Raw genomic sequence first — 14975 nt, 5'->3', positions numbered from 1 at the left:
AGAAAAAAAGCCCTACAACTCTCAGCATTCCCCAGCCAGCTATGTTGTAGGCCATTGTTTTCTGAACATAGTGTTGCGCCCTAACATAACTTTATTGAAGAAATGTCTGTCCTAGTTTGCAACACCCTTTTTTTCCCTTACCATCTTAGCCTTTTATAGCAAAAACAGGCCACTTCATGCATTTGAACAAATGGGCTTTATTCTACAAAAATCAAGGAGGCACAGGACTGTCCTACAGTAGGCAGCTCCTGGCTATCGGTCTGGCATTGTCAATATTTGTCCTGACTTCACTGGACAGTTATCATAGTTTTAAGAATGACTGATACAAATTCTTCAGGGGCGAGTCCTGCCCAAGGAACTGCAACACGTGTGGCTGTATCACAGCCCTTGGCTCTAAATAATGGATTAGGTGGTGTCACATAGGTAGCAGCTGGATGCATGTTTAATATATGTAGCCTAGTGGGTTTCCCATATAAGGTGATGTTTTTCTTCTAGTGCTCATTTCCTGAAAGGGTGAGAGCTTCCTTCTCTTAAAGTGACACACCTTTTCTAGAACATACCTCTATGTAGGACGCTATAGAATAACGTATAGGCACTAAAGGGAAGAGTAGCTGGAGGACACAAGGGGACCTGGGGAAAAGAGTCAATGAAAAGTTTTGTGCAGGAAAATTTCACACCGGACATCATAAAAAGCAGAAGTTTAGATTATTGGCTAGCATGGGGAGAAAGAACAGCTAGTGCCAGCAAAGGATACTAACTAGTTGGTAGCAAGTAAAGAAAGGAAGATTGACTTAGGGGTCCTTTTAATTGCAGTTCCCTGCCTCCTTCACAGAGTTTTATGCAGGGGTCCAGATGTCATTGTCATCCACTTGTAATCCTCCAATGTTAACCTCCTGTTGCATCCATCCTTTTCTTTCCATAAAAAAAAAAAATGCGTTAAGGTGGGAAAGACGGAATAGCTGTAAAATATCTTTTGATTGGTAATGCTAGAAACTTTCCATTTGGGGGAGAGCTGGAAGGCATGGAACTGAAGAAAGGAGAAAACAGAGAAAAGGTGAGCCTGAGGACAGACTGCATACAGCACCTTGCCAAAAGCCCTCACCTTTCATTTTGCCTAGTACTTTTCTTTTTATCAGCTATTGCATCCCACCCACATACAGTGATGTAGTGGAGGAGGGATACGGGGATGCACAGTTCCAAGATTTGTTCAGAGCAGGAACGATGATGTCATCTGCCAGAGAGAGCACCAGGGTAATTGCTCTGGCAAGTGAGTGAAGTGATAACAAAGCTTTCAAGTTTTACTATCATTAGCACAGAGAGTGTCAGAATGAGGAAAATAATCAAGCAGAGGCTGGATACATCTTTCCTTTTCTTTGCCGGAGTTCCTACTTCACACTAGCAGTTTAAATGGTAACACTTCTTAGAGAGATTGTTTGCATTTCTAATTAAAAGCTAAAGGTTGCATTTTAGTGGGCTGAAAGTCTTTTGTCAAAGCTTAATGTGTTTTAGAAATTGAACCTATACAGTCAGAAGTAAGCACCACTGAGTTCAATGGAGCTTGCTTCCAGGTACCTATGTGCAGGATTACAGTCACGCTAATCCTGATAAATGTAGTGCTGCTGCTGTTTGGTGTGTGTATGTAGACACACACAGAGAGAGTCATGATGAGCTCCTGCACTTCAGCATTTACCACTACAGCATAAAGCTTTCTATTCCCCTTCATGTGCCTTTGTGGCAATGTGCCATCTCCCTCCTGGTCCACACCAGCATTTCCCCTCAGCCATGGCTGTGGGCATCCAGGCTTCACTCTCTAAATCTGCCTGGTGAATCCTGGATTATTCAGAGTTGTGACGTTTAATTCAGATGAGCAAGGATTTCTGGAGGATGGGGGAGCTATTCAGTTCTTTATCCATTTGATAATCTCAAGCTATTTTCTCATGGTGACGTGAGACGTGGAATCTTGAGCATGCTTGCGCCTGGACACGATGCCCCAATATGTGATGTGTGTTGCCTGGTAGGTCACCTCCAGTTCAGCCTCATTATCAAATGGGTTTGCCTGATGAATGTTCAGTGGGAGCACGTTGAGCAAGGACATTAGAAGAAATTTTAAAATGTAGAAGTAGCCCCTTTGCAGGCTCATTTATTACGTTGCTAAGGGAGGGGAGGGGTCTCGAACAGGGGCTGAACCTTGCTTTTTAAAAAGGAATGAAAGCTGGGCCCTCCCAGTTTTGCAAATATGCAGAATTTTGCACTCAATGTGAAACTGTGGAAGACCCACAGGCCCTTTTGCTTGCCCATCTCTGCCACTTCTGATGCTGAATGGAGTCACCCCTGAATTTTGACTAAAGTGAAATTTTGAGGCAAATTTGGGAAAGGTCTGAGGAATTATTAGAGCCACTAAAAGAGGCTCGATAAAAATAGCAATGGGGCTGTTTGCATGACACCCCACCCCACTGTGGCTTATTTAACCAATGGTGAGGCTGCAGCCCGTGTGGGGTGCATATGGACACCATTTTGAATATGCAACTTCTGATCAGGGGGACATAGATCATAGATCATAGAATAGTAGGGTTGGAAGGGGCCTACAAGGCCATCGAGTCCAACCCCCTGCTCATTGCAGGAATCCAAGTCAGAGCATCCCTGACAAATGCCTGTCCAGCCTCATCTTGAAGGCCTCCAGTGTGGGAGAGCCCACCACCTCCCCAGGTAATTGGTTCCATTGTCGTAGTGCTGTTACAGTCAGGAAGTTTTTCCTGATGTTCAGCCGGAATCTGGCTTCCTGTAACTTGAGCCCATTATTCCGTGTCCTGCACTCTGGGATGATCAAGAAGAGATCCTGGCCTTCTTGTCTGTGACAACCTTCCAAGTACTTGAAGAGTGCTATCATATCTCCTCTCAGTCTTCTCTTCTCAAGGCTAAACATGCCCAGTTCTTTCAGTCTCTCCTCATAGGGTTTTGTTTCCAGTCCCCTGATCATCTTTGTTGTCCTCCTCTGAACCCTCTCCAGTTTGCCTGCATCCTTCTTAAAGTGTGGTGCCCAGAACTGGACACAGTACTCCAGATGAGGCCTAACCAGTGCTGAGTAGAGGGCAACTAGTACTTCCCAGGATTTGGAAGCTATGCTTCTATGAATGCAGCCCAAAAGAGCATTTGCCTTTTTTGCAGCCACATCACATTGTTGGCTCATATTCAGCTTGTGATTGACAACAATTCCAAGATCCTTCTCGCTTGTAGTGTGGTTGAGCCTATCCCCCATCTTGTAACTGTGCATTTGGTTTCTTTTTCCTAGGTGCAGAACTTGGCATTTATCCCTATTAAATGTCATTCTGTTGTTTTCTGCCCAGCGCTCCAGTCTATCCAGATCACTTTGAATTTTGTTTCTGTCTTCCAAGGTATTAGCTATCCTGCCCAATTTTGTGTCATCTGCAAATCTGATCAGCATTCCCTGCACCTCCTCCTCCAAGTCATTCATAAAAATGCTGAAGAGCACTGGGCCCAGGACTGAGCCCTGCGGTACCCCACTCGTTACCTCTCCCCAGTTTGAGAAGGTCCCATTGATAAGCACTCTTTGAGTCCGATTCTGTAGCCAACTGTGGATCCACCGGATCGTTGTTTCATCTAGCCCACTTTGAGCTAGTTTGCTCATCAGGATATCATGGGGCACTTTGTCGAAAGCTTTGCTGAAGTCGAGGTATATGATGTCTACAGCATTCCCACGGTCAAATGGGTTGTCATCTCATGCAAACTTGGCAAGTGTGGATTATGCGAGGGTTAAACAAGCCTCACATAATCCTCATATGGTCTGTTTCAGGGTTATGCAAGGGTTATTTAACCCTCTATAGTAAACTGTATGAGGCCATTGGTACATTTCAAGAAGACCCCTTCTCATATCCCCGCCCCCTAAATTTAGGACACTGGAGCAGAATAGTCCCTCTTCTCTCATATCTCCTTGACTCCTCAGAACATAACTGTTCAGAACATAACAACAACAAATCTTGTGCCTTGTTTTGTACACCTGACTGGAATGAAGTAGCCTGCTCATGTTTTGATCCTGAGGTGGAATTCAGGGTGGGCTTAGCTCACCTAGTTATTTTAAAGTATGGCCCCAACTTGCCTAGTTATTGTTATCTATCCTGGGGTCTCAGCATTTAACCTTTTAATTGTGTTCACAGAAAACAATAGAAATCGTTAGAAAAGTAACTTTCAGTTTTTGTTTTCTCAGTCAAAAGTTGCACAGACACATACGGTTAAAAAAGACTTCAGCAGCCTCTCCAGAACACCTCAGATTTTTGGCCACCTGTTTGACTGGCTTCTTGGCCTGGGTGCATAATACTCAGTGATGGCTGGAAGCGGGGGCAGGGGGGACCTTCTTTTGCAGTTAGAATTCCACCCAGGGCTAGATTGTTTCTATCATTCACTTTTAATTCCCAGGCATTGTTCAATCTGGGCAGCTGAAAAAGGGTTAAGAGGTTGGTGTGTTTTCTTCTCTTATCAGCCCTGGAGTGAAGGCAGGTTAAAGAATGACTTTAAACTCAGGGTGTTAGGAGGAAGTGTCACATGGGTGGTGCTGGTGGAAGTAACTGTGGGTCATCTCCGCATTTGTTTCTCCGTTACACTCAGCTTTTCTGCTTCTACACTCCCCTGACTGGTGCAAGAGGGAACTCCCTCCCTCTCCCCCACTTCAGTTTCCCATTTCAGTGCTGATAAAATGTTGCCTGTTGCAGCAGAGGTGCTTCAGTTGCACTGGAATGGCAAATACTCGCTGCAGTGAGTGGTACTGAGTTAACACACCCAGGACGATCTGATCGGCGCATCAAGTTTGACCAAGGTTATTGAAAAAGACAGATTCAGTAAGTCCCTCTTCTTATTCTTTAATTAAAGATAGCAGCCTTGTTAACAACAGCCACTTTACTTTATCACCAAACTGTTTTTCTGTTTGTGAGCCCTTGCTTGCTTTCCTGGTTCCCTCACCTGTTTACTAGTCTCTCCCCCATGATCTACTTCCCTGGTTCCTGGAGAGAAACACAACAGATGGACCTCTTCACATTTCCCAGGCTTGAGATGACTCCTAGGAGCAAGTCCCATACCTGGATATGGCCTTTTGGCTGGATGGTGCCCAATATAATAAAAAGCTGAAAACAGGTGCTACCTGCTTAATTAGAAAAGGCACAGGCGGGTGCAGACAGAGAGATACCAGTGTGGTTGAGTTATAGAGGGAAGGAGGTTATTAAAAAGAAGCAAGGTTTCCTTTAAGAAGTGAACTTATACTAAAGCGTTTTCAAGAGCAAATAGCAAAATGAAAGCAAATAATAAGGAATGTTGAAAGTACACCAGAAGGGATACCAGCCAGAGGGACACTGGGATTGTTACAACTCAATCCTATCTGGGTTTACTCTCAAGCAAGTGAGTAAGTAAGTTGGAGAAATTTCTGAGAACTAACTGAATTCTTTGCAACAAGTTCTGTGTGTAGATGATGTGTGGTGAACCCTTCAATTTGAACCAATGTTATTGTTTTTCTTGTAGCACATCTTAAAATTAGAGATGACTAAGGATGAGCCAACTGGTAGTCTAAAAAGTAACAAATTGTCCTATACCCATGAGTTATTAACTCAATTGTAAAAGCAAGAATACTCTAGTATAGATCACAGTAGCTACAGGAAGCTGTTCTCTGCCACCACCTGCTTTTAAATTAATTCCTAGTGATGTGGGTTCTGAAAGAAGACAAGTGTCCTGTTCTGCAGATTCTAAGTACTGCAGTGCTTTTTATTATTTATTAAAATACTTTTTATTAATTAAAAATATTGTTACATTTATATCCTGCCTTTTTCCTCTTGCAAGGAATCCAAAGTAGCTCACATGGCCCTCCTCCTCCTCCTCTCCGTTTTATCCTCACAACAACCCTGTCAGGTAGGTTAGACTGAGAGTCAGTGACTGGCCCAAAGTCACCCAGTGAGCTTCGTGGCCAAATGGGGACTAGAACCGAGATTTCTTGAGTCCCAGTCCAACACCCTAACCACTACACCACACTAGCTGCCGATATATTACTATCACAGGTGTGAAGCACAATCCTATGCATGTCTGTACATATTTGTTCAATGGGGTAATTTATTAAGATTGCAGTCTCAGGTGGGTTTACAAAGCCTAATGCTTTTGAGAAATACTGTATGCAAAACAATCTGGGAAACAATATTTCTACTTTGGGGAGAAGTAAGAAGAATTCCAAATCATGAAGATAGTTTTGCCATACCTATACTTTGCAGGTCCCATTTAAAAGGAGTAATAAATGTATTGACCATAGGAGAACTTGAGTATCAAAGCAAAGGAAGCGTCAGGAAGGATTTTAGCCTTTTGCATAGGAAGGCCTATTCTACCAGTTCGAAAGGTATTTGCATGCCTCGATTTGGGGCATGGATTGGTGTACAGTCTAGGGCACAATCTAGTCTAGTGGGATTTTCTCCTGTAAAGGTCCCATTGAAATGAATGTGAGTTAACACAAGAACATACATTGTACAGTATGTGCTCTTGCACAGCTCCCATTCATTTAATGGGGCTTGTGCAGGAGAACATTTCTGCAGAATTGAGCCCAAAATAGAAATATGGTCATTTCTTTTCAAGAACACAGCATTCTGCATAAGCTGCTACAGTAATGGATATGGCACGCAGAGAGTCTCACCTTTTGAGCAATACATTATTGGTCAAACAGCCTTCTTAAAGTGCATTTTGGAGCAAAACACTGTTTAATTGAAAAAGATATCAAGAAGTATTTGTAGATAAAGTGGGCTAAGAAATATGACTGATTACAACACAATTCCAGCTCATCCGTTTTAAACAAGAAAACAAAGGCTTACTGATGATGTTAGCATGCAAAATAATAAGGCAGTAAGATCATCCGAGTATCCTGTTTTTTGAGATAAAGTGTAACAGTATGCATGGAAAGTTTGGGGCTCATTCTTGCCTATATCTAAACTAGAAAGGACAATTGGCAAGCCCTGTAATCAATGGAATTAGAGCAATAGAAGCTAAGTGCTCTGTAGATTTATTGTGATAACTGTGATTCACTGGCTATGCCTCCCCATCCCTACAAATGAAGAGCGAATCCCTTTGATATTGGAGGTGGATTCACTTTTGAAGGCATATCATCTGGGGAATGTGTTCCTGGCAGAAGGCAGAAATTATTTTATTGTGAAAAAGTTATGTCTCTTCTCTTGTCTCTCTTTAATCACCAAACCTGGGTTGGATGCTGCCATACACAGTACAAAACATTCTATATTATCTATAGATGTGGGAGTCTTGCAAAAGATATCTCCTATTTTGTATTTGTGGCCGCACTACCATTTGGTTTTGTGCTACATGTCTAACCAGCTGTATGCGCACTCTACTGAGAGTAAGCCCCATTGAACATAGTGTGGTTTATTCTAAGTAATTGTGCATAGGTTTTCAGTGTAAATGCCAATAGCTGGTTAATGTAATCTTGGAGTGAGGAATGGCAGTTTTTTCAATACAAAATGTGATTAGACGTGTATATGGATGTAAATGCGTTTTCACAAGTGACATTAAAAATGATACTAGAATTTTCTGTGTTTCTGTGTTTGTAAATATGAATAGAAACACTACATCCATTTAATTGTGTTAAAAGAGCTTATTTGGCTGCTAGGTATATTCTATTTCTATATATGTCTACACAGAAGTAATTGGCTTCAATAGTACTTACTCCCAGGTACGTTAGTATAGCAGGTGTAAGCAACCTGGTGCCCTCCACATGTTTTGGACTATGACTCCCATCAGCCCCAGCCAGCATGGCCAATGGTCAAGGGTATTGAGAGTTGTAGTCTAAAATATCTGGAGGGCACTAGAGTGTCTACCACTGGTATATAGGATTGCAGCCTGAGAGCCTTTTAAGCTGACTGGCAGCAAGATAATAATCTTAGGGGTTGCGGGGTGGGGGAATCAAGCTACCAGAAATGATGTATTGTAGTCTAACGTTCTTAGCATCATTTGTTACGTTTCCCAGAATTAACGAAAGAAACATAGGAAAGCTAAAATGAAATATCTTATTGGACCATCAAGTTGTTTTAAAAGCTTTGCTTTAAAAAAACACACACGTTATAGGATTCTCCTTCAGAAATGGGTACTTAGAGCAAAAGTAAAATGGAACTCTTTATTGGGTGACACAGAACTCTTCATCGGGGGGGGGAGGTGGAAAGGGAGAGCCTACTAGATTGAACAAGAAAGGATGGCCTTTCCTTGATTTATTTTCTGTAGTACATACACCTCGAGTTTCATCATCTTTCCCCTCTTTTTCAGAGGATGAGCTTCTTACACCTCTTGGGGCTTTTCCTGGCTGCCCCACCAACCCTTCATGCTGGCTCCTCCCTGCGCTTCATTGCTGTGGGCGATTGGGGTGGACTCCCCAATGCTCCTTTCTACACCGCCCGAGAGGCAGCCGTGGCCAAGGAGATGAGCCGTACGGTGGCTTCACTAGGAACTGATTTCATCTTGTCCCTTGGAGACAACTTCTACTATAGTGGGGTGAACGATGTCTATGACAAGCGTTTTCAGGTAGGGAGGGATGGAGGCTATCATGACTCCCCGGATGGGAGATAGAATACGATGCAGCTAAAGCTCACATTGCTGCTGAGTTGACTGGGACACAGTGTACTACCTAACTAGCTGTAAGTTGGGTCTCTGAGGTCCAGTGCCAAAAAACCTGAAATCCAGAATTACTGAGGCTAATTTATTTGAAAACGTGTACCTAAGGCTGTGTGCCTGCACCAGCACATTTCCATGACAGAATATTTTTTGAGTAGTATCCAACGTTAGTCCTATGTAGAGTAGACCCACTGAAATGAATGAGATTTAAGTTTGTCATGACTGACTAAAGGCCCATTCATTTCAGTGGGTCTACTCTACATAGGAGTAACATTGGATACTACCCCTTAGCAAAGTTGTAAGGGCCTTTTACCAAGGCAGAGACAGGTGCCAACCGAAGAGGTACCCTTTTCTGCTAAAGGTACATGCACACCAGGGAATTTTTTTTTCCCAGAAGAAGGAAGAAGAGGGACATGTAACCCCTCCTTGTTCCTAGCACATTCTTCTGCTGCTCTTTGGGGAAGTACAGTTCACACCCTCAAAGGGCAGCAGAACTATTCCGTGTGGGGAGGTCTCCAGCCTCCTACTTCAAAAAGAGCCATCCTTGTCCATCTGGCACTTCTGTTGCAGCTCTTCATCAGTTGGCTGGGAAGGGATCTGTTTCAAGCAGAAGGATGGAGCTATCCCCAGTAAGGGTCTACTCATGAGTAAGCATCCAATAAAGAAGCTGCGGAGAGAGTGATAAATAATGGAAGTGAATCCATCCAGCAATGGGGCTAGAGAAAACAGATACTGTACATTTGAGAGAGTACAGTTGTTGGATATGGGCTACAGCCATTTTATTTATTTATTCCAAGCATTTTTACTTTCCTCTTCAGCCAAAGAGGCTGTAAGAGTGATTTATCTAAGATCAGTATCGAACAGGACAGTTCTTGCCTACAGGGTTACAGTTTTAAAAACATGAAAGAAAAGGAAAAAGGGGATGGGGAGGAAGAGGAAAACAAGTAAACTCAGGCACCAGTACTTGGTTACAAAGTCAGTTCTTATTATGACCAGCCAGGCCACACTGCAGCTGCTCAACACCTATATTTAGATTGCCAAGCTGCATCATGTTGCTGTAGAAAGCTGTTGCCTTCCTTTGTGGTAGGTGAGGAACAATTGCTATTCTTGCTTTTGATATTTTGCAGAAATTGTTCCTCCTTTTACATGCACGGGAGTATAGATAAAGACTCTCCCTTGCCCTTTGCAGGAGACCTTTGAGTCAGTTTTCCAAGCACCCTCATTGCGGAAGGTGCCCTGGTATGTTTTGGCTGGAAACCACGACCATTCAGGAAATGTTTCAGCCCAGATTGCCTACAGCAAGATCTCCAAACGTTGGTAAGACTGTATTGTCACAGGGCCTGTGATATTTATTTCTTTAGTTTGTTGCTTGTTAAGTTGCAGGAAGATATAGCAAAAGTTGCCAGATGTGAAAAAATTTGGGGTGCATTTGTGGGGAGTATGTGGGAGGAGGGGATACCTTGCAACATCCTTCTCAGTGCATTTGGACACCTCTGCTCCCATTAAATTTGGAACCCCTCCCCCCAGCTGCATTTTTTTTATTTATTTTTATATATATATATATATATATATATATATATATACACACACACACACACACACACACACACACGCCCATCGTCCCTGTGAAGGGACCCTGGCACGAGTTCTGGCTCCAATTAAGCTTCCTCTCCTTCAATGTCTGGTTAGACCAGCCCTGATGTGGGTTCCCCGTTCATTTTATCATGTCCACAAAATTTCTGTGGCTGCAAGGGCATCTTCAGAGGTCTTGCAAAGTGGAAGCACCTTCTCTTGCTCTCCTCTGATGGTTCCCCCTACTACCTTTTTCTTCCAGGCATTTCCCCAAGTACTACTACAAGCTGAGGTTCAAGGTGCCTGGCAGCAATGCCACTGTTGCCATCCTCATGATCGACACAGTGACTATCTGTGGTAATTCGGATGACTTCCAGACTGAGGAGCCCCAGTGTCCACGGGATTTAGGCATGGCCCGTAGCCAGCTGTCCTGGCTCCGCAAACAGATGGCCAACTCCCAGGATGACTACTTGCTGGTGGCTGGACATTACCCTGTGTGGTCTGTGGGAAAACATGGCCCCACTGCATGCTTGGTCAAGCAACTACAGCCACTGCTGCTGAAATATAAGGCCACGGCCTACTTATGTGGCCATGATCACAACCTGCAGGTGAGTCAAGGAAGAGAGGATCCCATCATCCAGGTTCTGCTGTCATGCTTAGAGCTTGGTGTTGCATGCTCCCTATAAAGGGAGTGCAGCCTGTGAGCATGGACCACATGCTCCCTTAGGGAAGCTACTTTATTCCTATCTCTATTTCCAGTCTGTAAAATTGAAAGAATAATGAGCTACCTGTGGCAATGAGCAAGAGAGTGCACATCTACAAGGCTATAAGTGGGCAAGAGGGCAATAGCATACACGGGAAGCTCTTATTTCATGATCTGCTTGTGCCTTTGTGGCTCTTGTGGTGTTGCTCCTGGTCTACAGCCTCTTTGCCCTCCTTCCCTCCAATTTCTGCCTCATAATGATAGCCCAGCATATGCCTTTTGCTTCTCATTGCAGATTGGTGGCTGGAAGCGGGGGAGAGATGGACTCCTTTACAAACTTTCTGGCCCATCACCTATGTAATCTTCCTTGTCATCTTGGCTCCTTCAAATCCCTCCTCATATCCCTTCACCAAAGCCTTCATTGAACCAGCATAGCTTCACCATGTGTGCATCTCCTGCTGCCATATAACCTGCCCTTTCCCAACCTCCCAGCCCTTATCCATCTCTATTTATTTATTTACATTTGTATACTGCCTTTCCTGCTAAAAGCCATCAAGATGGTATATAATAATTTAAAACTAGAAAACCTAACAGTAAAAGCAAGGACATTAAAAACAGTAAACACATTAAAACATTTAAAACTATACATTTTAAAAGGCTAATCTGAAAAGCTGTCCTGACCTCTTGCTTCACCCCACCACCGTGTCCTTCTAACCCAGGTAGTAAGCCCTCTGAGAGGAACCATGTCATTTGATGGTCTGTGTCCATCAATAGCATATGCCGAGCACTAAATACAACCAACATTCTTTCTGCTTAGCCTGTCTTGAACATAATTTGTAATATTTCCCTCCACTTTCTTGCAACAACTGCTGTTGTGCCTGTTGAGCAAGGCTGAGCTTTCCAGTCATTCTGGAAGTCCCTGACTGAGCTGGGAGCGGAGCCCAGCATTCCCAAATCGAGGTCTGCCAGATAATGTTTCCCCACAGGAATTATGCTAGGCAACAACATCATGGGCTGGGATGCTCCGAAAGGGGTCTGGCAGTGATCCTGGTGTAACTCTGTTCCTCCCTCTCTCCCCAATAGTATCTGCAGGACAAAACTGGCTTGGGCTATGTGCTCAGCGGAGCAGGCAACTTCATGGATGACAACAAGCAACACCTCCACCAAGTCCCTGCTGGTTACCTCCGCTTCTTCTACGGTCATACCTCTTCTCAGGGGGGCTTTGTTTACATTGAGGTTGATGGCAAAGAGATGAGTATCACCTACATTGAGGGCCAAGGCAAGTCACTCTACAAGACCTCGCTGCCCAGGCGGAGACGTTTCTAAAGACAACACAGCCATCAGCACTGACTCCTGTCTTAGATGTCCTGGCGAGTAGGCAGGGCCACTGGTGGCATCCCTAGCATGCACGCAGGCTTTTCTGGGGAGCATAACCATCCAGGGAGCATGCTAGCGTCTCATATTTTGGGAGGCACTCCCACTGCACTCATAGAACCTTATAACTTCCCCATCTCCTTAATACTCAAAAAGTATTTCTCTATGAACGTTGCCTCTGAAACCTCATTTGCTTCCTGCGGCATACCAGATCAAGAGTTGCCACTGGCCCAGCTCAACTTGCCGCATGGCTGCTGGCTCCGATGAGCCTCTGTATGGTACAGTCATGAATAGGAGGTTAACAACACTTCAGTCTAGCCTCACAACATGAACTGAGAGCCTAACGGTACCAGACAGTCATCTAGGCCTACCCAGTTTCAATGAAATACACTCCCTTGACCTTGGCCTTTGCCCCAACCCTAAAGTAGGGCCTCCATGTAGTCATGCTATGTGAGTTGCTGCCACTGCACAGTGAAATGAAAAAGGAAGAATTTATAGTTGTCACTTTCACTGCCCGGAGAGAGTCGTTAACAGTTGCCTGTCATGCAGTAGAGGCAACCGTAGAAAAATCAGGCAGCACTGAGGTACTCATTCTTTGCTCTCATAGTACGAAAAAAAAGTGAGGATAGTTCCTTGGCTTACTACATAGCCTGATGCAACAACATGATAGAAACTTAGCCTTGTAGTGAGCAACCTAGAAACCATAAACTTCCAGAATCATCTTAAAGAACAGTGAACTTTTGCCTAGTTAAGCTCACCAACCTGAAACTATCTGCAGAGTCATCACTTTCAGGTCAAGATGGCAGGGCTCAGCTAGTTGATTAGGACTGGGACGAAAAATTAACTTTGCGTTGTCTGCATAGCAACCACTGAAGTTGGAGTCTTTGGATGCAGCTGAAATTTGGACCAAGAATTACAAAGTCTTTGTGGAGTAAGCCACTTTGCTGCTCGCCCCGCCCCCATCCCTTCTCTCTTTCCCCCTTACTTCTCATGTACATGATCCTCCGCTCTGTGCCACATGTAGGAATTCTGCACCATGCACTTCGCCCTTCCAATGGGGTGTTGCAGGTGTTCTGTTTGGATACCTGTGCTTCCACTACATTAAGGCCCTGCAGGTTCCCTCTTGTTAGCAAACTGCTCCTACAGATTGGGACACAGTTGAGGAACAGTGGATATGCAGAACATCCAGGGGACCAAGCAGGAGTCTTTGCAAAAGCATGAGAACAATGTGTAAGGTCCCAGAGGCTATTTCCTCCCCATCTACTGCAAGGCATTGGGCTTAATAGCTCAGTCACTCATCCTATTCAAAAGTGCTGGTGTCACAACACTGCAGATTTAGAGAATGCCACTCCCTGTGTGTGCGCCAAAGGGACAGAAGAGTTATCTGTCTTCCAAATCGATTAACTATCTGATGATAGAGCTCTTCCTTTCTGGATTTTTCTTTGACTCTTCTGTTTTATAGTTGATTCTGCTCTAAACATTAGCTGTCCTTACGCATTTTAAAGTCATTTGCCAAGATTGTTATCTTTTGAAACAGGGTTCAGTGTCCTGCAAGAATAATGACTCTATGCAACCAGAATCCAGTTTTATTTTGTACATGGGCTCCTTAGATTTGTTTTAAGAGAGAATAGAATCTTTTCATGCTTTCTTGTGACTCTCTTTTCAATAAATTACTTTTAGAATAGTTTCTGCTTTATTTCACTAACGTGAATTTCAGTAGGACTTTGTGAAGGGCAGGTTACTTATCTAAGTTCAAAAAGATCCCTCAGAATTGCAAATTTCAGAACCTACTGGAAAATGGATGTTTCATCATATTCCTTCACAGAAAAACCAGGGCTATTTTGCTGCTATGAGGAAAGGCAGGGGTAAGAGAAGGTTACTTCAGCTTTAAAACATGGCAATATAAACAGCTACAAGTTTTTAATTGTTTTGTAAGGCCTAATTGATTTGCAGTTCCCCAGGGCCAAACAAGACAATGCAGGGGATCACTTAATATTTCCTGGCTAATATCTAGAGTAAAAGAAATGTGGTGCTACATCACAGATTTCTGTACTAGACATAGGCTTTCTTCACACAGAGCTTTTATCCTGGGATTGAGATTGCTCCCTCACAGAAGTTTGTGGGCTCTTTACGTGACCCTCCAGGGCATCTCCTGCACTAAATGCCCTTTTTAAATAAATTGCAGATAATGAACTATCAAATTAACCATTGTGTTCCGTTTGAGTTCCCTCCCTGAACATTTATGTATTTATTATATTTATTTATTTCATTTCTATAGCACCCAATAGCCAAAGCTCTCTGGGCAGTTCACAAAAATTAAAACCAAGAAGTACACAATAAAACAATATAAAATATATAAAACATTAAGACCACAGTATAACAATACAACCAGACTAAAACCAGAATAAAACCTAGCAGCAGTGCAGTAATTTAAAATACAGATTTAAAATAGCAAAGCTGAAAATCTAGAAAGCTAAAATGCTAAAATGTCTGGGAAAATAAAAAGGTCTTCACCTGGCGCCAGAAAGAATACAATATAGGTGCCAGGCGAACCTCACTAGGGAGCTCATTCCACAGCCAGGGTGCCGCAGCAGAAAAGGCCCTCCTTCCTGTAGCCACCTACCTCACTTCCTTTGGCAGGGGCTCACAGAGAAGGGCTGCTGAGGATGATCTTAAG

At 43.6% G+C, this 14975-nt stretch overlaps 1 protein-coding gene across 8 annotated transcripts in view; it reads left to right on the top strand.

The window, feature by feature from the left end:
- The window catches only part of ACP5 (acid phosphatase 5, tartrate resistant), a 52269-nt gene extending 37294 nt beyond the window's left edge, over positions 1 to 14975 (top strand). For 5 of the 8 annotated variants that reach the window (XM_084835743.1, XM_084835748.1, XM_084835742.1 and 2 more), the window contains 4 exons: positions 8305 to 8559; positions 9839 to 9966; positions 10484 to 10829; positions 12008 to 14975. In XM_084835743.1, coding sequence (XP_084691869.1) covers positions 8305 to 8559; positions 9839 to 9966; positions 10484 to 10829; positions 12008 to 12250 — 972 coding nt within the window. In that variant the 3' untranslated portion in view covers positions 12251 to 14975. Of the gene's footprint in view, positions 1 to 4148; positions 4851 to 8304; positions 8560 to 9838; positions 9967 to 10483; positions 10830 to 12007 lie in introns of those variants that run through there. The other 3 variants (XM_084835745.1, XM_084835746.1, XM_084835744.1) reach the window with 2 other exon arrangements.

Source organism: Heloderma suspectum, chromosome 2 (genome assembly GCF_057233095.1).
Source record: "Heloderma suspectum isolate Gila_16-S chromosome 2, 16-S_ref, whole genome shotgun sequence".
Classification (NCBI taxonomy): domain Eukaryota; kingdom Metazoa; phylum Chordata; class Lepidosauria; order Squamata; family Helodermatidae; genus Heloderma; species Heloderma suspectum.
This window is presented reverse-complemented; position numbering and strand designations above follow the sequence as displayed.